This window comes from Electrophorus electricus, chromosome 16 (assembly GCF_041902795.1).
Source record: "Electrophorus electricus isolate QZ-2024a chromosome 16, ASM4190279v1, whole genome shotgun sequence".
Lineage (NCBI taxonomy): Eukaryota > Metazoa > Chordata > Actinopteri > Gymnotiformes > Gymnotidae > Electrophorus > Electrophorus electricus.
In genome coordinates this window covers 22,334,325-22,358,427 of record NC_137512.1, presented here as the reverse complement: position 1 = coordinate 22,358,427, position 24,103 = coordinate 22,334,325, and the positions used below count along the sequence as shown (strand labels likewise).

Below are 24,103 nucleotides of genomic sequence, written 5' to 3'. Positions count from 1 at the left end.
CACAGCATTGTCTAACTACTACTGCTCAAAGTTAACGGAATTTGTGATTTTGGCACGCCTTTCCACACTTTCAGCAGTTAATGTGTCAAGAGTTAATTCATGAAAGTAGTTTTTGTAAAAGCATTAAAAGTAAACGCTCGACTGCATTCTTAAATTGCAGGATGGCAGATTGCAATGGACACTATTACAATTAAATTCTAAGCACGTAGAGCGCAGCAACATTTAGGACATTTAGCTGACACTATCCCAAAAAAACAAAACAAAAAAAACGACTTACAGTAATGACTGAATACAACTTGAGCAATTTTGGGTTAAGGGCCTTGCTCAGGGGCCCAACAGTGGCAACTTGGCAGTGGTGGTGATTGAACTGGCAACCTTCTTACTACTAGTTGAGTACCTTAACCACTGCTACAACTGAGCGGTTGCGTATTCCGTCGTGGTTTGAAGTGAACCAACAACCCCATTTTCGTTTTTGTACATTACATAGGATTAAACATAATATCAAATACAAATTAACACTATTTATTATAATTATACATTGGATCTCATATTTCTTTATTACGATAAGTGGAATGGAATGGGAAAAAGATTTAAAATGGCTAAATATTAGTTTGTCATTACATCTCCATATAAAAATAATGATTTATCTTTTGTCACAGCATGGGGCATTGTCCTTGACTCTCGTAAGGCAAAATGGGAATAAGTGTACCTGACCAATAAGGGCCTATTTGCAGAAATATCTGACTTTGTTTAGGCACTAAAGTCGATTCATTTGTACTTAGAAGGTCCAGTGGTTACCAGGGTTGGTGAAGTTGGGCAATCATTTTCCATACCGAAGAGAACGCAAGGTTTTAAAACGTTAGTTAAACAACGAAAACAAGAACACACAAGCCGAGTTATACTAGTTCTTTTAACACGGCCACTTCCCCATACTACTCGGAGGTGCGTAGCACTCCAGCTTCGCCCAAGTGGCCACTTAACGCTACAGTACGACGGAAGGAAATGAGCCCGAGGAGCGCTTTTTCAGGGCAAGGTGGGGTGGGCGAAGGCATGTTAAAGAAGACTATTGAAACGCAGACACAGTGTCATTGATGCCAAGCTACATACTGTTGTATTTTTTCACAGTATCGTCACCTAGTGGAGACTTTACTATCTGATAACCGTGAGTGAGTTACAATCCCATTCGCCTCTAACAAGAGTATAAATAAATGCAAAATTAATATTAGAAAATCTAGTTTGCATGGCAATGAGGAAAATCGCAATTTTAATGCTAAAGCTAGACTCAAAATAAAAGTACTAATCACTTGTTAGCAAACCTGCCATTAGAATCGAACTGCATAATTAATAGGTTAATCAAGACTATTTTTTACCTTTGCAATTAATTTATTTGAGATTGAATTGTAAACAACAGTCACGTCATGTAATACTTTCAATGAAAATACCTTTTTCAATCAGTGTACAAGTAGCTAACAGATATATGTTTGTATTGTTCATGCGCTAGACTTATATAATCCAAGCTAACAGGACACTGGGTCATTCTTGAGAGTCCTGCAGATTTATCTTATGCTTATTTGCAAATACCCACCCACTCAACCCCCCCCCCCCACACACACACACACACGTGACAGTACTAAATTATGATGGGTCATCTTCATAGAAATAGGTTTAACTCCCATCTCTCAGCTTGATGCAGTTTGGATGATTTGAAGTGTTTGTACAGTATGATTTATGTAGTGTAGTTTCCTGTACAAAATAACCTAGATTGTCCTTTTAGAAATCTGGATATATTAGTGCCAGGTATTTTAACCACATATGTTCATGAAATACGACACTTCTGTTTAATGCAACAGAACATAAATAAAACAGACAGCCTCACTAAACAGACTGCATAAAAAAAAAAAATTCCCATAGGGATATAAATATATTTCTATATGTATATATTACCAATATACAAAAATACATACATTAAAATAGTTATTATCTAAAAATGTCTAATCTTTACATTACATAAAAGGCATTTGTTTTAGAACACATCACACCTGTCAGAAGTGTCCATTGGTCCAAGTTGTGCTCACCATGGAGATGGAAAGGGTGTGGGTGCATAATACATGTTAACCTTTAAGAAAGAACTATGATCAACCCCAAACCCCCAAATAACCAGAAAAGAACACTAAAGCCCCTCGCTCAGGGTGGGGTCATGAGATGCCCACAAGGCCTTAATGCCTCTCAGCATCTGCATTTTTCAATCCGAGCTGGGCTTTCTCGGGTCATCACCGAAAAGGCTACAGTTTGAGAATGAGAAGTCGGCTGGTAGAGCTCAGCAACAGTGCACACAGGGAAAGAAGAGAACGGAGCAGGGAAGGAGAAAGCCGAGTGTCCCAACCTGTGCCCGGGATGAAGAGGATGAAGTGGCAGGAGAATCAGGAATGCTGGCAGCACAGGAACGATGTGTGGGGGAACAGGGGGGCATGTTGAAATGATGAATGACTCCACATGCTGTTTTATGATGTAACATTTTTGCCTTTGACCAGTTTTGTTGTTCTGGCACCTCGTAAACTGTTACAGAGCATACTTTTGTATTGCATGCTTTTACAGAATGCCATTTTCTATTAAATGTTCTCTCTGTCTCTCTCTCTCACACACACACACACACACACACACACACACACACACACACACACACACACACTCACACGTCATAAGGCAAAAGCTTGTGAACTTGGTGAAGGAGGACAATGTAATATTGTATCTTAAATCCTTCCATCAGATGTATTCTTTCAGCCTTCAAAGTCGTTTTGGTCAAAGATGACATGCGTGGCAAAATAGACACCAACTGCACCAAAAACGGCAGATGAGGCGATGTAGGCAGTGACAGACTCTGTGAACTGGACGATCATGCCCATGAAGAGTGTGGGGAAGACCTGAGAGAGCAGGAAGGTGCTGTCTAGAATGGCAAAATCCAAACCCACCCCTCGTTTGTCATAATCATCTGCTTCCGGACCAGGGACCGTACCATTCTGAGAGGGGTAGTGTTCTGGGGTGTGCTGGCTATAGGAGGTGTGGCCATTGGTGGGTCCGCTTTTGAGGCTTAGATCACCCATGTCATCCTCTAGCATGAGACACGCGGTCTCATGAGCGACACTCAGCCCCTTCTTGTGCGTCTTTTTGGTTTTGCTGGTTTGCATGTACACCTGTGGGAAGTGGTGATACATTTTAAGAAACTCAACTTCTTTTTTGTTTGTTTTCAATGTAGAGCAAAACCTATACACACAGAAAATCAGGTCATATGGCATTAAAATGGTGATTCTTCATCCCTGTTCTAGAGACCACATGCATTGCATAGTTTTTTTTGTGTTTGTTAGACCAGGTAGCTGAACTCATCAGGCCCTTATCAACCTCTTGGCAGGTGAACTCTGATGCTCAGAGTATGGAAACCACAGGTGTGTACTGGGCTTGGTAACCACTTTATATGAAACTGAGCATACGAGATATCTAGCAGAATAAATGTTAGCTGCACTGCAATGATAGAGTTTCACAGTTCTGAACCACAAAGTATTAATTCGAGATTTTATTCCAACCACCTGAATTTGCTAATTAGAAGATTAACTTTAGCTTGAACTAAGCTTGAACTATGTGCTAGTGGGCATGAGACCGTGTGCAGGTGAAGCTCCTGACCTCCTTGTCTTTGTGGTAGTGGCAGGTGAGAGTGTACGGCAGCGTCTGCAGGACAGCGTAGGCAAACCCCGTGAGGGCGGACATGGCTGTGACCAGCAGCACGCTTTTGGACAGGCAGATGACCAGCGCGGAAGCAGTGAAGGAGACCATGCTGCTCACGTAGACCCGCCTGGAGCCGAACGCACGCACCAGCCTGCTGAGGATCAACGAGAAGACCGTGGAGGTGGCACATTGCAGGAACAATCCCAGACTCCCCATGCGGATTCCTTTAGGGAAGACCGTGGGAAAACAGTCAGAAAAAAACAGTTTTTAATTTCATTAATTTCATCAATTTCATTAATGATAACAACAACAAGATCAACTCAGGATCCCAGTCCAGGGGTGTCAAAGTGAAATCCTGGACAGTTATTAGCACTGCAGAGGTCAGTGCATGTTCTCTGTTAAAGTGGAAATACATATAGGTCTTAAGTTTAGACAAATCTCAAATGAGTAGTAAGTTTGTTCAGTTAGAGAACACAGTAAGTGCCTGCTGAGAGTACAGCTTCATCTCCCCGTTTCACAATAAGTAGGATCTTCAAGGGAGAATTCTTACTAGCACTGAAACATAGTCTGTGATTAAGATTAATTTATCTCCAGGAAACCTGCTTCAAAAGTCCAGCAGAAACCATTTCAAAGGTAAGTTCAGTCAGCTTGCACTGACCACATCACAACATTACAGATAGAGCTAACTCGAACTCCACTGACCACATCACAACATTACAGATAGAGCTAACTCGAACTCCACTGACCACATCACAACATTACAGATAGAGCTAACTCGAACTCCACTGACCACATCACAACATTACAGATAGAGCTAACTCGAACTCCACTGACCACATCACAACATTACAGATAGAGCTAACTCGAACTCCACTGACCACATCACAACATTACAGATAGAGCTAACTCGAACTCCACTGACCACATCACAACATTACAGATAGAGCTAACTCGAACTCTTACTCATGTTTACCAAGTCCCAGTTTCTCTTTTCAGACACTTAAGGATCTTTCCCCACAGAGCTGGAATTCAGTCTCTAAATGCAGGGCAGCAGAATGCCAGAGCTTCTGTAAGCAAGCGAGTCTGAAGCACATCCAGTCAAACAGCAGTGCTCAAAAATAACCCCTGTATATAATGACTGTGGCTTGCGGTTGCTATTGATAGGTTACACTCAGAGCAGACCTCATTTATTTGCTCTCGAGTCTGCGCACAGCGCATTAACCTGCCATGCAGGAGACAGATACGGTGGAGTGCTAGGTAAAGGTGTGTTAGCCGGTCTGGATGGAGCTTCCGGATGGGCCTCGCTGGTTAGCTGAGGTGGAGGAAGGAGTTCGCACTTCCGGCCGTGCGTCTCTGCTGGGGCACTGTTCATAAGCTGACCAAGCGGAACCAAAGTTCACACAGAAGAGCCAGACACTGGCACAGAGGCAGGGAGGAGACACACACCGGCTCTGGGAAACAGCTTATTAGTGGAGAAAATGTTTACTTGTGAAGGCAGCAGACGTGGAGTGGGCTACTTCTGACGGAAAACAGACCATCAAGGGAGGCCAAGGGTGGTGAACGTTGATTAGAAGAGCAGGACATTTCTGTCTACGGGCGCATTCAAACTCTGCTTTAACTTCAGTTTCTTCCATTAACTACTACTGTACACTCCATTATTAGTGCACACCACCTTGGTCCAATTGCGAAAATGCCGTTTTGGTCATATATTTAACTTCAACATGTTTTTCCCCCCCATTTTGATGGTTATTAGCTTTTTCACATTGCAGAGGTGAACTGACTGTAGGTTGTTTGTCTGCAGAGACATGACTCAGTTCATTTTGTAGACACAGAAAAGTATGGAATATGTATTTTCTTAAGGTCTTTTTTCTACATCTGTTTTTGCTGAACTATTATCAGTATTTCTGTACAGCTTCATTTTTCACTTATCATAACTGTGACTACTGCCAAAACAATTCTGTGCACAGTTACACTGTTTTAGGTGATGGGTGTTAAGTTTAGGAAAATAAGGTTGAATTCCTTTTTTCCCTCACTCATTTTTAGAAGCAAGCTCTTGCCACGGCATCAAAGGGGAAAAGATTTTTTAGCCATTTAAAGTAATAAACCTGAGGGCTAGGATTATTATACAGTTCATCACGGTTAAGCCAGAAAAGTAGGCAATCTCACCTTCATCGTACTGCTGTCTGGGTGCAGTGCCCGGCGCGGCACTGGGCACACCTTCATACAGCCCCTCGCCCACAAAGTCCGTATAAAACAGCATGAATGACATGACGGCCATCCAGCTGCAGAGCTGAGCCACGCACAGCTGCCGCATGACACGCGGCACGTGGCAGTAGCTCCGGTAGATCGCTGGGCTCATGGACCAGCAGCTTCTGAGCAGGCACAGCAGCGGGCTGGCCCTCAGGAGGCGGAGCTTGCATCGGACCACGTAGCAGCAAGCGCGAGGACCACACGGCCCGCATGGCCTGCTCTCCGCCGGCCGGTCGTCAGGTGTGGCCAGCCCGCGTGGGGCCTCCTCCGACACCTTCATGGTGACTAACACGCTGATGACGAAGATGATGATGAGGAGGGCGAAGAGGCACTCTGCCTGGCCACCCAGGTAGAAGGCGAGGAGGCCCCCGCTCCAGTCGAGCGCGGGCAGCAGGTAGCCCACACAGCCCCCCAGGCTCACCATGAAGGAGAAGGTGGCGAAAGCCTGGGCACAGTCGTCGCGCTCGCGGTACAGGTCGGAGAGCAGCGCTTCCAGCGGCGTGAAGCAAACCTGCCCGCAGAAGTCCAACAGACCCACGCCCACGACGAGCAGGCCCACCTGCAGGGCCCGGCTGGGACGGGTGGCGCCCCAGCTGAGGCGGGTGGCCAGCACGTCGGCGTGGGGGATGATGAGCAGAGCCAGCAGCACGCCCAGCGACAGCAGCCAGATGAAAGGACGGCGTCGGCCGTAGCTGCTGTTGCAGCGGTCACTTGCTGAGCCGATCAGGGGGATGAAGAGGAGGCCCAGGACAGGACCGATACCTGCACACAGGGGACACAAGGACTAGGCTGAAGGGCTCTTCTAATGCTGCTGTATTTTCTAGCCGTCCACTGGACCTTGTGCCATATTGATTTGCTGTTAAACACTTGTATTGACCAGACCCCTTCAGCAGCATCAGTCTCAATAAGTATATGTGGAAACAGCTTGTAATGGGCCTGTTGAACAAACGCCAAACCTCAGCTTCAGCTCTACCTCCCCCTCCCCCATCCCCCTCTCTCTTCTGCTCACTCACTCACTCACTCTCCCTCCTTCCTGCTTTCTCTGCTTCTCCCACTCTCTCTCTCTCTCTTTCTCTCCCTCTCTCTCGACAGGCTTTCTAATTAAAGAAGATGACTAAGAGTGCTCGCTGGGCCTGGATTTTCATTTGATTCATGTCCAGATTCTCAGAGGCTATTTCTACCCGAAGCAGCGGGTGATGAGTTGAGGAGATGTTCAAGAACATATTAAGTTCACTAGAGGCTATCGGCATAAATACTGCATGGGCCAGAACACCAAATGTAATCCAAGATATGAACACAAAAAGTAATAATAAAATCCATTTAATGTCATGTCAGAAATCTGTCTGCAATGGTGATAAAACTAAGATTACTGTCAACAATCTTGTGTGGTTGGTCATTTAAAAAGATCTCTATGGATGATACACAAAGATCATTTGTAAAGAATTTGCTCACAACCCAAAAGGACAAATTCCCATAGGTTCTGTGTTTTCGAAGGGTATTTTGAGGAGTTGGGATTAGTTTGGACCAGCACCCCTAAAACAATTCAAGCCTGCCCCTGTGAATTTAAAGCACTGAAGCAGGTCTTGACAAAGCGTGTGTTATTCCTGCGGAGGGATATCTCTGTGGGAGCAGTGGAACCAGATAGCCGAGGGAACTAGCTGGCCTTGGAGAACATTTTCAAAGGATAGCTGTCAGCGAGGGGTGTAAGACAACATAGGGAGGGTCACCTCCTCAGCAGAGAGGTTTAAAAGTTTAAACAGATTTCTGAGTGTTTCAGGGTCTGTGGGTATTTACCTCTTTCACTGTATGAAACATAATGATCCTATTTTGATTGGCTGACATAAGAGACTATTGTATGTAAAATCACACAAAAGGCCAACAGCACTAATGCACAGCTATGATGTCAAACGTGTACAAACACAGATAGTTAACTATAGCACACACAACCTCAAACCAAAAGGGCTATTCCATGCTTGTGCCAACAGTACCTGTATCTCAGGTGTGTGAGCTCACTGGATGGCTCCCAGTACAGCAACAAGCTACTTGGATGAAACTTAAATAGTCTGGCATTTTAGCAGGAAAAAAATCACCAGTTTTCACTGCATTTTGTAGTCTTCCTGAATCTGAATTTCAATGGATATCAGTGGGGTCATTCATTTTTTGCCCACAATACCATGCACATGAAAAGATGCACAAATAGTTAAGCCTAGCATAGGCACTCCCATATGCACGCACACACACCCCTACACACTTCATGGCTTCAGTAATGACTTCGGTGATGTGTTTGCTAACTCTGCACAAAAACACAGAGGGTGGTGTGGACCATTATGCTGCTCAGAAAGACACCAGCTGTGAGAAACTGACAATTGCTTTCTCGAGTCACACCAAAGCAGAAGAAAGGAGCACCAATCGCACTCCGAGCTGCTGGCCAATGAGAAACATTTCCAGGAAAGTCCCTGGAATTGTATGAGGAAAAATTTTAATCTTGATAACCTCATTTACAAACCCCATTTTATGTTTTTAAACAATGCCCGTCCTGCTCGGTTTTGGACACCATTAATATTTTGCAAAAAAGGCTTGTTTTGAATTCTTTGGCCATTGTGTGATTAGGAAAAAAACACTTGCCAGGGTGGACATGTCTATACACAAAGCCTCCTTCTCTGTCTTTGCTCTGTAGCTGCTGAAGGAAAACCATAGTCTGATATCCCACCAGTCATGGAGAGATACATAATCATATTGTTACTTCTATTTGGAAATCATTTACCTTTATGGATCCTTATGGAATATGTATATATTCATATGCTCAGGTCCAATTAACACCAGCACACACACTAAATAGATGAAATAATTAGCTAGGTCACGTTAATGGGAGCAGTATAAACTTTAGAGTTGCAAGCAGTACATCTAAGCAATGATCTGCTATGTATTGTCTTAGAAGTGTTTAATTTCATTAAGAAATAACCACTGGCACTCTGAGAACTAATATAAAACCCATATGATATCTAAGAGCTACTGAACTGGACAAGCAACTTAGCGAATATGGAAAATTTAGGCGACGATCACAGCACACACGCATACACACACGCACGTGTGAGAAAGACATAGAGGATCCAAAGGAAAGTATTGCACGTTTAGCCCAGCTACAGTGAAATACACAGGCTCGACACTGGTCTTCAGAGTCCAGGCTTTTTTCTGTGTCCCATGCCTTTCAATTAACACCTAATTACCACTTGTGCAAAGCAGCAAGTAATACAGCCACTAATTTAGATAATGACCCCCAATATAGAACTGCTTCTTCGGAAAGAAACCGAGCATGTACTCAACATAACCTGTCCTTAACCCAGCCAAAGCCATGTGACACAAACCAGACCTCACATGCTATCTCCTTCTTAAGTTATATCTTGTTTCCAATCTCTAGACCCTGTTGACTGGTGATAGCTGAGAGGTGCTGTGCGTGAAAAACTGGACCAACAGTGTGTTTAAAAGAGGCTACAAAGAGAGTCCGTGCAGGACATAAAGTTGTGTCTGCTGAAAGCCTCCGTTAACGCAGTTTCCAAAAAAAGTGACCCCATTCTGGTGTTGATTCCTGAGGGGTAGCTCTCACAAAAAAGTACGCGGATTAGCGGATTAGTATCAGTTAGCATTATTAGCACAATCTACTCGCTTTCACTCATTTTCAGCTATTTTGACTGGACCATCTATTCAAAGAGCAAAGCTGAGTTGTGTGAATGAGGCCTTACCCAGCACCATGGTCATGTACTTCTCCTCTACGCCAGCCTCCAGAAGCAGGGGTGGAACGTATGTGATCCCAGCCGCCACACAGATCTCTAGACCACATGTCAGCAGGTTGAGTAGCACCAGACGCCACTGGGACCTCCATCCAGGCATAATTCCACGTGGGAGGGCTCGCCTTCCACCCGAGTGGGGTTGAGGGACAGGGGCTTGGGGATGGTGGTAGGCTCTACTCAGGCTGTGGCGAGGTGTCTGCGAGCAAGGAGGGTGTGCGGGGGGCGATGAGAAAGATTGGGATGGCTGGGTCGCTGCTGCCGCAAGCTCAGACCTGGGCGATCCGTCATGGCTTCAGCATTCTGGACCTTGAGGAAAACGGAGACACAGCAAGCAGCGTTTGATTAGTGAGATTGCAAAGCAGCCACCTCCTCAAGCAGACAGACGGGGAGGGAGAGACAGAGACAGACGGTGACTCATTCGTGTGCCAGAGCCCAGTTGGGCTTTGCTTGCTAAACCAGGAGACCTGAGCATCTGGGAGGTGCACAAGTGACAGAGGAGGGGGGTATTCCTCCAGGACTTTCTGATCCGTACGCCTCACTACCCAGGCCCCAGCTGGGTTGTTCTCCTCTCCGTGGGCTCGCTTCCCCCACTTGGCCATGCACAAGCTTCCCCCGGGCCTGATTAGACCAGGCCGTGACAAGAGCCCCCTCGGCAAGGCACGACGCCTCTAATTAGCAGCCATTGTTTGTGCAAAAGCTTTCCTAATGAGTCAAGATTCCTAGCACTTCCTGTGGACTTGCCAAATCTTGGGAGGAAGTTATACGCAAAGCGAGAATATCATGTACAAATTATTTTCTCTTTTCTACTGAGTGATGCAACAATATTACAGTAGCTTATATCGATGGTTTGAGCTCATGGAATACACATACAGTTCCATAAAAGGTTATAAATATTCAGTGTGTATTTTTTTGACATAAACTGCTTTTAGAATTAAACTTGTCATTAGTTATACAAGCCCTCAAAAAATGTGAGAAAACCTGTGAAACTTGACCTTTGGCATATTTTCATAAAGAAGTCTTTGAGTCCTCAGGGATCTCTCAGATATTCCACATTTTGGGTCTGTTAAATCTACGAACACACCCGAGTCAGATGACCGGTGTTTCGTACCAGGGTCATTGGCTGGTGCTCTGGCAGCTGCAACAGTAGAAATACAGAGTCTGTATGGGAGTCCTTGAGGGCAGGTTTAGAAGTCTTAATAACAGACAAATAACAGATGGGAGATATACAGAGACTGCTCCTCTCTTCAACACCAGAGTTTCATGTTAGTACTGAGTATAAACCTTTTTTAGCCCTGCAATGCTAGTTTACAGCTTAAAGCCTCAAACAACTATGTCTTTTACCCAGAATAGCTGATATTTACCTCCACACCCTTGTCTATAACCACCGAGTGGTGTCCATGTCCACAAACAGTGCATCTCAAATGTGCTGCCCAACGAAACGCAACACCAAACAAATACCACCTCCCACTTCAAAGAGCAAGTCCTCCCACAAGGGTGTTCCATGTCAATCAGTAAAAGGCATCTCTCTCCTGATGTCAAGAAGTGTGCACAATCAGAAATGTGCCTTTCTGTCAGTTACTCAACACTCCGCATTCTGATCACTTTGGAAGACTTGGAAAAAGGCTGCAGATTCAAAAAACAACTGAAACCAAAAAAAAAAAAAAAAAACCCCAACTGAAAATCAAGTAAACAGCACTTCACAAAACAGAAAAAGGAAAGAAAGAAAAACTTTTTTGATGACCTACTTGTAGTCCAGGACTCTGCACAAGCATTTAGGGTTGGCTTTCTCCAGCCCTGCTTGACTGTGGAAGGTCAAGTGATGTAACGCTCTTCGAACAGCATGAGGTGCTGAAACCCATTTTTCTGGTTGCGGGCTGTGCTCTTGTCCGCAAGTGTGTCTCTAATTCCTTTTGGCTCCCGAGCCCCCTGCCTGCTGCCACTGCACCATCTGAGTCTGATGAATGTGAGAGAACACTCTGAGCAAACGTCATCTTCCAGAAGGAACGAAAAAAAATGAGGAAAAAACCCGGCCAGGTGCTAAATTCATATTTGGTGTGAAATTCCTCCATGAGTATTGCCTCCATCTGCTCTCGTAAGGAGACAGAATGAGTGTGCGATGTTTGTTAAGGAGTCTTGGAGATTTTATGCAACTGCAGCCTGGAAAGGAGTGATGTCAGTGAATTAATTGCTGTACCTGAGAACTGTATAAGTGAAGCATAAGGACAAAGCATAATTCAATTCAAGCCAGAACTCAACTAGTCTCCCTGAAGGTTTAGTTAAACCATCACAGCAAAACAAGCTCTACGCTGATCATATCCCTCTCTGTGAGAACTCTCCCTCTCTGTGAGAACCGTGAGAACCACATATTTCAACATAACCTAATATGTGAATGTCATATAACGTACCATCTGCACTCACAGGATTGACATCAGAATCTCACCTCCAGATGAAGACAAATTCTCATGAGGAGAACTTTGTGAGATGTCTAGTAGCTGAAATAAAGGATGTTTTGAGAACTTGGAATGTTAATGATCTCATCCACTGGGCCACTATTGAAGTGTCTCAAAACAAAACAACACAACACAACACAATATGCGAAGGACAAAGCAGATGCCCCCTTACAGAGCTCCTCACACAGAAACCCGTGGGAGGCTCAGCTCACTGGGACTGCACAGCTATTTCACACCCAAATCCCACTGCTACAATGCTGAAAAGACCTCGTCAGGCGATCCAGCCCTGTCCCACCCTGCTCGGTCACCACTTTGCTGCCCCGATGCCCAGGCAACCGCCCGACTCACAACACCTTCCCTCCCCTCTCTGCACGCTTTTCTCCAGAGTCAGCCCCCCCTCTGTCGAGCTTTGTAAGGGGACTCATAAAACACCGCCCAAGCCCACAACTGGTCATTTCCCTTGACTTCATCTGCTTTTGATGGTAATGATTTTACAAATGAGCTAAATGTGAGATAATCTCCTCCACTCCGGTCTTTGCTGCCACAATGAGCTTGTTTCAACTCATCGTGTGGCTACCAATCCCTGTGAGAGCTGAATAAGGTACAAAAATGCACCATACAAAAGGGCCCCAGGACAGAAATTCAATACTGAATTTAGACACCTGCAGGACTTCTTCACTGCACCCCCATTCTCATAAGAAGGGTTTCCCGTCCATCAAACATAATACAGTGGAGCCCGTCCAAAATTTGTTTTTACCCATAAGGCTTACAAAATGTTGAATCCCAGCTGGGGCCAGTGTTCAGTGGTGGGGAACCACCGTGTGGAATTTATCAGCATGTTTGGCCAACTCTGAATTACACATAAGGTAAATCCCACATGCTGTCTATTAATCTGGCATGCCTGGTGCATACCTTTGCGTAGAATAATTCATGCAATTTAGAGGCCAAACTTTTTGGATTTTCTGGATGCAGGAATCTGAACGTACCACCACTCCAGAACCTTGTCTGGAGGCCCACCCCAGGCCCTGTCATTCCAGACAGTCCAATACCTTCTGTCTGAGTGTGCTTGCCTTTCTTTTGGCTGATGTGACGGCTGAGGCATTTGAGCGGGGGGAGACAGAGGGGATAGCAGGCTTCCTTTGACACCCCTGCCCCTCCCCGACAAGTCCACATTTCTAGACCTATTCAACTCCCCCACCTCTGCCACCCAGTGAAGCTTTAATGGCTCTGAAGGGCATTATCACCATACAAAACAAGCTTTGTGTACGTTGAGTCTGTGTTAGTAATCTGATATACTAAAGAATCAAGCCCTTTCAATTAACGTATTGTTAACACCGAGGGCATGCAGAAACATTAAAATGGCTGTGGAGGCCGGAGTGGTAAAGGATAGCTCCAATGGTAAAGGGCAGGATAGCTCCGATGTGACATCATAACCACAAGTAAGACACAAGACATCAATGCAAACACCTCGAAAGGAGCTTCCTGTGGTGATGTGACTCAAGAGGAATGAATGAGAGAACCTTCTGCTTTAATCAAGACACTTCTAGTCTTGATTCCAGTCAAGACACTTCTAGTTTTGATTGGTTTGAAGGCCACAAAAATGTCAAGACCTGGTCATTTTGGGATTGAAAAGACCTGCAACAGTATTTTTAATGAGTCTGTGTCTTTTTTTTTTTTTTTTTTAATCTGCAAGATGAAAATAACTGATCTGTTTGAAAGACACAGCACTTTCCCCATGAAAGTATGAAAAGGCAGCAAAGCGACATGTCCAGGCAATGCTGTCATCTAGAAATTAAGGCTAAGAAACTTCAAACTAAGTGACACAATATATGTCCACAATGACATGCCTACACAACTCAGTGTCATGTTATAGGAGTCTTTGATGCATTCTATAGTGTGCAAGTCTCAGTGCAAGTCTCTACCTAAGCAAGGTCACATGACCATAGCACATCTCAGCACTCTTCACCTTGCCAGTCTGTTAATATCACATTTGGAATCAACTTTTGTTGCCACTCATGTGGCAAATCTGACCTCAGACAGAAGCAGCACTTTGACGGTTAGTTCTCACATACACACAAAAGCAATCGTGATATTTAGGCCTCATTTATTATTTGTATTTCAGTTCCACTGGTCTGGACCAAACCAAAAAATTATACATTGTTGCTTTTTAGCCCTGGTTCGCTTAGTGTTCACACTGAAACATTTCCTATCGGACCAAAGTATGTAAAGAAAATTTAAATGGATACCTCACATCCTGTTTAACAGCTTTTATTTTGTATATTTAGCAACAATAACTACGATAATGCCACCTGAACTAGAACATTATGTTGGGCTAAATGTGCTTGTGGAGTCTATTTATGTGAGGTGGCATTTTTATCAATTGAAAACTTATGAGCTGTCAAAATGCATTAGAGGCAATACAGTGCGAGGGCATTTTGAACGCGTGAGCATTTTGTACATTTCCCCCCGTATAGCACAGATACGCTCGGTGAACCAAATGTTAATGAGACATTTACCTCTTCGTTGGCTCATTTCAATCCTCTTGTTTAGTGCTTTCCATGGTTTGGAAAGCAGCAATCATACTTGCTCTAACAAACCGTACTATCTGAGCAAACGTGCTAGGGCTCATTTTAATAGAACCAAAGCTGGCAAGTGTAAACACACCCTTACACTGTGAACTTCCTGGCTTGTGGGATATGTTAAAGCCAAAATTACTTTTAGAACACTGCTTAGAATGGCTTTATCCATGTGTAGACCAGAATGGAACTGTTCCCTTGTTCAGTAATCATCACCATTTGAGTAGATAAACAATTTACGGTCAGTCAGTCACTAAAACTCTTTTTAATCACTCCAGTTCTGTTCACATAAGAGGACTTACACAGTTCACTCTATGTAATTATTTTATCCATTTAATTCTAAGGATCAATTTGTGACAGCTACACATGTAATGATGGAAAAAAAAGAAAAAAAAACTGTCCACGATCAAACAAACTGCAGCCCCTCCAGCGTGAAGCTGAGATTAAAGCTCCCATCTAGTCCTCTCGCATGGCCATTCAACCTCCAACACTAACCACCCAGCCAGGGTAGTTTAATGAGCTTTTCAGGGTAAACACAAGAATGCCCCTTCACCACATTTATCTCCTACTCTGGCCTTTAAACAGAGGGGCTTTCCTCTCCCACCACTCAGGTGCTGCAACCTGATCCGCCAGGGCCATTCAGCCCTGAGGCCATGCTGGGCTCCTGGGAGACCAGCGCTCGATTTTACTACGGACATACGATACCAAGAGACACTTAGGAGGTCAAAAGAGGGAGAATGGAAGGCAGCCACTGATTGGGGGTGGAGGAGATGGGGGTGGGGGTGGGGGACCGATCTCTTAGTTTAGCTGACTGCAGAACATTTATGTGCCCATATGAGATGATCATATTCAACATCAGTCTGGTGATGTGGGTGGGGGGTTGTTTACATCAACCTACTTAAATTCTGCTTTCACGCACATACAGATTTTTAACATGTAAATCTAAGTTGTGATGCATTATGCATAATCTGGAAACAACAGTATTAGCATCTGCTTGACATGTGAATGACTAGTGATCCGTGCAGTATGCACCTTCCGCTAGCTCCACTCATGCCAGGTTACAAATGGCAATGCGCTAAAGTTAATGTTTACAATCACTATAGACAAGTGGTGCTGCACTTTCATGAGATGCACATGGCTTCCATGCAGTTCTGTTAACAGGCACGTCCAGGGAAGATTATTATCTACCAGACATTTTCCACTTCTGTTCAAAGCAGTAAGATTAAAATTTAGCAGTGTTTACTACGTCTACACTACACCCCCCCCCCCCCCCACTCACACACACACACACACACACACACACACTCCACAGCTGCCTGTCACAATGACAGAACAAAGTCCATCAGTGAAAAAAGAAAATGTAGAATAATCAAAGCGGAGTTAAAAAAACATCAAAGAGAAAGCAGTCTAACCAGTTTAAATTCAAAAGTTGTTGTTCCCCCAGAAGTGATCCAAACCTCCAAACCTTTTCTTACTCTAACCCTTCATCAAAATGTGGCAACTTGCCCTTAAGCCTGGTGCATCCTTAGTGCTGATCCCTTCCTCACCAACTCCCTTTAAACTCTCATCATCTCTCCCTCTTGCTCTTCCAGTCTCTTTTTCTCTTTACCTCTCCCTGATCCTTCCCCCTCTCTCCTCAATCCCCCCCCCCCATGAAGCAAACAGAAACCTCATTGAGCACAAATCCTTCCCACAGTAATGGATCAGGATCCCAAAGCCTCAGACTTCACCCTAGCACACATTAGTCAAACTCCTGACTGTAACAACACAACAGGCTAAACAAAGCACAAATTCATATCAGTCCCACCACAGGAGTGTGCTACCTCTCCGTCTGTCCCTGCCCCCAACACAGCTCAACTCGTCCACTTTCCCTGCCTTGAGACCAGCTCCCCCACTTCAGATCCTGCATCATGTTAAGCATCTATCAGAACAGTTTTTTCACCCCAAGTCTAAAGCCAAAATCCACATCTGCAAGTCCTGTACAATTTCTAATTAACAGTTTTCTCAGAAACACACACACACACACACACACCATCCTTGCACTGACCCCAGACTCTCTCTCTCCCCTCCCCTTAAATGTGATAACAAAACAGAAGAAGTGACGTGGCAGACCAGGAAAAGATCAGAGCACATCTCCTCTCAAAAGAGTCTACTGTTTCAGCAGGCCACAGTTGCAGCAACAACCACACCACTGCTGGCTACACCTCTTCCCATATTCATAACCATGCTCTGCTCAGGTGAACTCCTAACACCACCTGTTTTTAAGAACATGCTTTACTGAGCCAAGGAGTTAATTAACTTTTCTTTAAGGAAAGCCAGACGTTCATCCTCTTGTCAAATTACAATTTAATGGTTCATCAATTTTGGTGGTTTCCAAATTTTTAAAAACACCATCTGTGACTATAAAAATTTCAATCTGTTGAGTTGGCAGGATCATGATGAATTTGCTTTTGGCAATGATCAGCACATCCAAACCCAAAAGAACGAATGAAAGAGATTAAGCATATGCTTTACTGTGAAAGAGAGTAAGCATATGCTTCACTATGAAAGAGTTCCCTCTCCATCTATCTACTGTGAACTTTGAGCTAAACAAAATGAGTAGCAGGCATACAGCATGCTGCATCAAAGACAAAATTAATGTCGGCAGTAGTGTTAAGCAGCTCAAGGAAAGGACACACAATCGCTGAACTCACTGTTTCCATTCACTGTTTCCCCCCAGCAAATTGATTGTTAATTTGCTGTTAGTTTACAGCCAGGATTTCTCATTTCCATCGACTGGCTTCAACAATAAAGAATGAACATGAACCCTGATTGCTTTTTTCTTCTGTGATAGCAAAGAGTTTGTTAATTGTCCTCACATAAGCCTGGTGGACAATTACTGAAGACGGGGACGACGAACCTTACAGACCCAAGGACAGCACCTTTCCCTGGAGGTAAGTAGCTGGGGTTTGATAGGGCTAAACACATCATGTATTCATGGGGGGTAAGAGAGGCACACACAGCCAAAGCTGAGAGAAACATAATGACAGTGCATCTGGTTTTAACTTCAGGGTCAACCTGAAAGTTTACTATTATTAACATCAACATCCGGACGGTGCAGCTTCTTACAGGAGCAGACTCTAGCTAAGGAAAAGCCTGGTGTTCAGCTGTGTCTGTGAAGTGGCCTCCAGTGCTCTGGTCTCACAGGCTGTACATCTGTCCCACAACAGATGTTGGAGTATGGTTAGAACAGCTGCTCAGAGTGCCCTGAGCCTGGGTGATTATCACCCTACTCACAGCTGCAGGGCAGGCAAAACAGACCACCGCTCTACTGTAGTGTGTAACTCCTATAACACAAAACAGTCTATGTGAAGAGAAAGGACTAAGCAAAAGGTAGAGTCAACTGGTGCATCTCAAATGCCTCATGAGTCACTGGATGGCAAATATGACGAATTTCTGCTGCCAAATGTTGCCAAGGAGGCTTTGAAAAAGCAGGGAGTTGTGTAATCAAGTAAGCTGTTTGCTGTCTTTTGTTCATCATAACAAATACATGAATGAAATACATTTTTACAGGAGAATTTTACTAGGTTCAAGATGAGAACACTTGCTCTGAGGCACATCTCACACCAGTCCCAGGTGAGCAGGAGTTTTTCCATATGTGGGAAGATGATGTTCCAGACACCCACCAAAAAACTCAGCACATCTATCAGTTGTGCTGAAAAGATACCAGCACCGCTGGTTATCATTTGATGGAAAAGCAATTCCAAATGTGGCCTGGGTTGCATGTGTGAGTGAGAGAGGGAAGTGGTCAGGAAGGGCAAAGCGCCAAGCAGCCATCCAGCCATTACGGACTGGAAAATTCCATTATGAGGAAAGTGATAATTTGGGAACATCTGGCAATAACACTCAGCTAAGCGCATCAGCTGCATATGTTCGCCTGTCACACCCACTGCATGCGCTGACTACCTTTACTGCAACACGAGAGGTTTCTAGGATTCAATGGTAGCAGTTTAGAGAGCAGAATTTGGAGAGTGAGGCCTTACTGAGGCAGTTTTACTGAACATTTGGTTTGTGGACACACACAGTACATTCAACCATTCAGGAGTATGTTTACTTAAATGGTACTTTAGACTTCTGGGTGCAGTTGTTGAAGGGCTCTGCAGGTTTAGAAGTGTCTAAGTCATTGTTACAACAAATATAAAAACCTAGGTGTGTAACATTCTAAATACAGCTGTGTGTGTGTGTGTGTGTGTGTGTGTGTGTGTGTGTGTGTGTGTGTGTACACCTTCCCAAACGTTAAAGCCCAGGCACAATGTCAACACTCCAGGTTGAGCTCATCCACCTTGTACATGAAACGTTTTTAACAGGAGAAGTGAAGAGTTGAAACAGCCATCCCAGCACCCAGTCATGCTGCCTTAAATCAGAGACTTGATCCTTTCACTGGATTCTGGGCTTCTCAGATATCAAAGGTCCTCCACTGCCCTCATATAATGCTCTTCCATCCCTTTCAGCTCATGACATGAAAGTAAATCCCACACTCCCCCTCAATGCGACATGCACAGTGCGCCGCTTAAATGGACAGTCAATCATAAACTTTCATTTCAGTCCATGTTCTTTTTTCTTAAGCTCAGCCCAAGCTTCTGGCACATTCAGAAATTGTTTACTCAGCCAAGCAACAATGTTTACTTAAAAGGCTTTTCTCCCATGCTTTTGCCAGTGTAGCGTCTCTCTGTGTCTGTTTTAAACCATATGGCTTCATCACCCTGGAAAAGTGACAAGATGAGTCTGGTTTATCTTGCTGTTAGTCACATCATACTCCACCCAACTGTGACAACAGTAATTTTGAACATTCATTCCTAGAGATGGGTAGAGTAGCCAAAAACTGTACTCAAGTAAAACTATTGTTACTATAATAATTACTCAAGTAGAAGTAAAATTACTCAGAAATGTATTTAGTGAAAAGACTATTCAAGCAGCAATTTCATAACACTGGGCAATAAAAATTTAACTTTTTTTCCCCACAAACTAAAATAGGTGGGCCTTATACTACTTTATACAGTAGATTTGAATCTATTAGAATATATTGCTTTTCATAGTCATAGTTTATGTGACAGGGCAATTCAATTTTGCCATAAATATATAATTAGGCTACTGCATAAATCAGGCTGTTTTTACACTTAAAATATGTATAAACCTTTTTCTAAAATTTACAGTAGTATGATTTGTGTATATATTTGCCATGAAAAACATCCCTCTTCAGTGTCCATCAGGGGAAACATAGAGGGACTCAATTTTACTTAGTATCGATTTTCTTTACTAATGTTCTTTTCTTTATTAATGTAATGTAAGTATACTGGAAGAAGAAGAAGAAGAAGAAGAAGAAGAAGAAGAAGAAGAAGAAGAAGAACAAGTGGAACAAAATCTTTAAGTAGTGTAAACTAAATAGAACTGCAGAACCACAGAACATATGCAGTACATAGAAACCCCAACCCAATATGTCTAAAACATAATTTCACTTTAAATAACTTTTACAAAAACTTGATTTCAACTTCAAATGATGTTCTGTCTGCTCATTTTAACTTATTTAACACCACATAAATAACATTTGAAGATAATGGATGAAGTTATAATACAACATTATTTAAAGCTGCTTAGCTTTTTGCAAATCAGAATGTCAGGGGGAAGCAAGGTCCCAATTTTGGGGGGATTGACTTGAACCTGTAACTGGCTTTGGTGGGGTCAATATTCTGCCATTAGCCAGATGTGGGATGAGTTAGCTTGGCATCTGTTCCATGTGTTGTAGCTACTCGAGGTTTTTGATATCGGCTAGATATTGTTCATGTAAGTACAACAAGTATCAGAGCAGATTTGGTGATTGTATTGAAATACAATTTATTCATAAAGTTACTTAATAAATGTAAGGGAACGAATGTACCACATTCCTACTCACCTCCGTATGGAAGCATTTCTCGCTAAAGCACATGGATTTGCATTGTGTCATTCGCTGCTGCCCATAGAAGGCCTCCATGAAAACACAAAGTGGCCAGAACCGAGTCACGTTCTTAAATTCAATTACACACGGGAGACTGGCTTAAAAGCTTCAAAGAGTAACAGGAAGAACAAAAGTTTGCAGGCTGCCTGCTTTCACTGCAGCATGGCTGACTTTAACAAAATCATAACAGGATTCATAACAGGTATGATCATAACAGGTATCATAACAGGATTTCCATTAATGTATGCATTTCTCTAATAACTATTGGGCTGGCACTTGCTGTGTATATTTTACAGGTGCTGAAGAGAAGGTGTAATTAATGTAGGTTATCATTACTACATAATTACACCTCCACTACCCCCACACATTGAAAGCGGTGGTTAAATAACATATTGGCTCAGGTATCGGTAAAGAGCAGGCAAACAGAACGCGATGCCGCAAAAGGTTTTAAGCACAATGAAGGTGGGAGCAAGACACAAACGGCCGGAAGAGTTCCGTCAAATGAGGACTCCCCTGCGCCACAGGTACTAGTGCTACTGCTGTCCCGTAGAGCCCAGGGTGGGCGGGGACATTAGACCCCTGAGCGGGAGGGGTGATCGGTCAAAAAAGTGATCTGAAAGTTCCAAGAGTCAGAAAGGGCCTGTCACTGATTTTTCAATGGAAGCAAATAGCAGCTGGTGTGTTCAAGGATCAGTCTAGTATTCTGCATGCTAGTTTTATGCCACTTTAAAACATGCCGTTAATGGGTAATGGATAGAGTCTTAAATTATGCATTAAGCCAAATCTGCCTGGAGGAACCCAGCCCTTAGGACTAAAACTGGAATCCTGCTTGACTAAAACTAACTATAACACACAAAACTGTGTTGTTATATACTTTACACAAAACATATACTTTCAAAACTGTACTGTTAAAATACTTCATCCACTGTATTTATTGCATCACTAAGAAGCCCAGTGATAATGTGGAAGGAATGATCAGACACAGTGCAGGATGTGAAGATAATTCCAAACAACTCATTCCAAAGCCAAGAGGTGGCCATCCTCCGCCCCCTCCGCAAATCCTTGTTCACCTGTGGCCCCCAGTTACATGGACACCACACACTCTAAGCCAGAGGCCTTGGTGGGGTAACGGAATGCTTTTGTGTTTCCCAGACACTGAAAGTCCCAGTAAAGAAGATAAGGAGAGCAGAAGAGGGCCCATCATGGGTTACAGTCACTCTATTAGGTGTAAATTCCAGAAGGTGTCTGCTTCTGTACAGTTGAGTAGGCGTGGGGATTTTATTTGCAGTGGATGGGTAGTGCAGGCTGAAATGATGGATGAACATGTTAAGAGAGCTGTTCTCACATACTACAAGCGATCTCATTCTCTTGAGATTAGGGCCTGGAAGGTGACCAACTTTAAATCTGTGGCTTTTGGCAGATGCACTTATCCAGGGTGATTTACATATTTTAACCTGAGCAGTCTAAGTAGGGTGGACCTCTACAGGAAGGCCTGGGATGTCAACACACTCTGTGCATGTGCTTGAGCCACATTACAACATTCCTGATCTCAGTTGAAAATGACAAATTTTGTCTCAGCTACATCATTTTAATGATGAATATATGCAGTTCGGTGAGTGCAGAGAGATGATGCATAATGTGTGATCAAGGACATAGAAAAAGCCTCTGTCTGTCCAAAGTGGCTCTGTGGCCTGCATTTCCTGATCCCCAGGAACTGAGCTGAGTGCAGCTGGCATGGTCAGGCCAACCTAGGTGAAGGATGATGCAGATGAGCCCTGGAGTGAAGACCTCAACCTCTCACATAACACTGATTTCTAAGGAAACAAGCACACTAACACAGGATAGGTATTCATTTGCCTAATTCCTAGTATTCTGATTACTTTCCTTACTATCTATGTTAAGTGTCATTTTTAACATATCGTTCTACTTTCTTGTGTCAGTAGCTCCGAGAATTCTCATGCCATAAAAACAACATTTACTCATTCCCTTTTGTATGTTTCTTCCCTTTAGACAGATTTTGGAACTGTAAGCCTATATTTTAATAAATCATGAAAACACTCATTCCATTCAGAATGCAATCACAGCAATTGAACACTACTGTTTCTAGGAAAACATATATCAAAATGTGTCCAACAAAACAAACTATCCTTTGAAAGCAACACAAACCATAGGATTTGTATAAGTATCCTCATTAAGAAGCTTCAGTTATGATGGAGAATCATTTCAGTGTGGCTATTAATGCATGTGTGTCTAGACTTCCCCATAAATACTGTCTAGTGAGTCATAATGATTGCTCTTGAGAATGGAAATCTGACCAAATATAAACACCACAAGTAGGTTAGGTTCATTAGTTTAAACCAATGACCGACGACTCCCTACCCCGTAACGTTTTCATAAAACTTTCATTATAGCTTTTCTTCTCTCAATCCAGTGCCACCTGAGTCTCACATTTCACAAGAGCGAGAGAGAACAGATCGAGACTGGCTGGGACAATGCATGAGGTTAGGAACCAAACAAAGAAAGAAACCTTTCAGAAGACCCCAAATACTTACGTCACCTCCCCCTAACCCATGTGTCAACACAGCGGTGGTCTTACCAGCAGCGCCAAACGTTTATGGCCCAGATACAAACATAAATAAGAATAATAATCATTAGTCTTTAATCAGTACACAATCGTTGTCAACTCTTAAATGGAAGGAAAGCGGATTATAACGTTCGCTTTTATAACTTCGTGCTATATGCTGCATGCGGTCAAGTTTCACAAGTGCAATTGCCCCCAAAACTACTTGTTTGTTGCACAGCCCACATAAATAACATTCCTGAGGAAACACTAGCATCACGTCACTGCCCTTCTACGATCTATATATACTATCTTTTTGTTTACAGCATCAGCATTGAGAGAATAGATGTTGCTTTGAATTACAATAGTGGATTTAAACTGCAAGCGCACAATGTAAGAAACGGAAGTTATTTCTGATAGGTTGCAATGAAGAAGTTTCACGCTACTTACACATTCTTAAGGCATCTCGTGGTCAAAGCAACATTATGTCCGAAGGAAGCGTAAAAGCAAATCTTTCAAGACTACATAAATTGCGAGCAATGGCGAGTCCTCCTACTTTCTAAATGTTGCTCCCGTGTGTGCTCCACGGAGCAAATTATTGCCTTTTCCCGAAGCTGCCGTTGCCCAACTTGTGGGAAGGACTTTGCTGTGACGTGATGCGATTACCGGAGAAGACGCGAAAAGCGCGATTCATTAGACGCGCGCAAATGACATCAATTAAACGTATATTTTAAGCACCTTTTTTTGACGAAAGCTGTTAGTGTATTTTTTCCCTTTTCATTTATCTCCTG

The 24,103-nt window shown here is 43.4% G+C and overlaps 1 protein-coding gene across 1 annotated transcript; it reads right to left on the bottom strand.

The window, feature by feature from the left end:
• Window positions 1–1,045: 1,045 nt before the first annotated feature.
• On the bottom strand, window positions 1,046–23,961 carry LOC113584973 (solute carrier family 45 member 3). The gene is made up of 5 exons (XM_027022237.3): window positions 23,763–23,961; window positions 9,708–10,061; window positions 5,884–6,729; window positions 3,676–3,941; window positions 1,046–3,191 (listed from the first exon to the last, which is right to left on the bottom strand). Exons 2-5 carry the CDS (start codon window positions 9,853–9,855, stop codon window positions 2,778–2,780), a joined length of 1,674 nt encoding a protein of 557 aa, XP_026878038.2. The 5' UTR covers window positions 9,856–10,061; window positions 23,763–23,961; the 3' UTR covers window positions 1,046–2,777.
• Window positions 23,962–24,103: the final 142 nt, after the last annotated feature.

Coding starts and splice junctions, on each gene's coding strand:
- LOC113584973 (XM_027022237.3), bottom strand. CDS start 9,855: ATGCCTGGATGGAGGTCCCAGTGGCGTCTGGTGCTACTCAACCTGCTG. Junction 6,730..9,707: donor GTACATGACCATGGTGCTGG/GTAAGGCCTCAT, acceptor CCCTGTGTGCAG/GTATCGGTCCTGTCCTGGGC. Junction 3,942..5,883: donor CAGACAGCAGTACGATGAAG/GTGAGATTGCCT, acceptor TCTTCCCTAAAG/GAATCCGCATGGGGAGTCTG.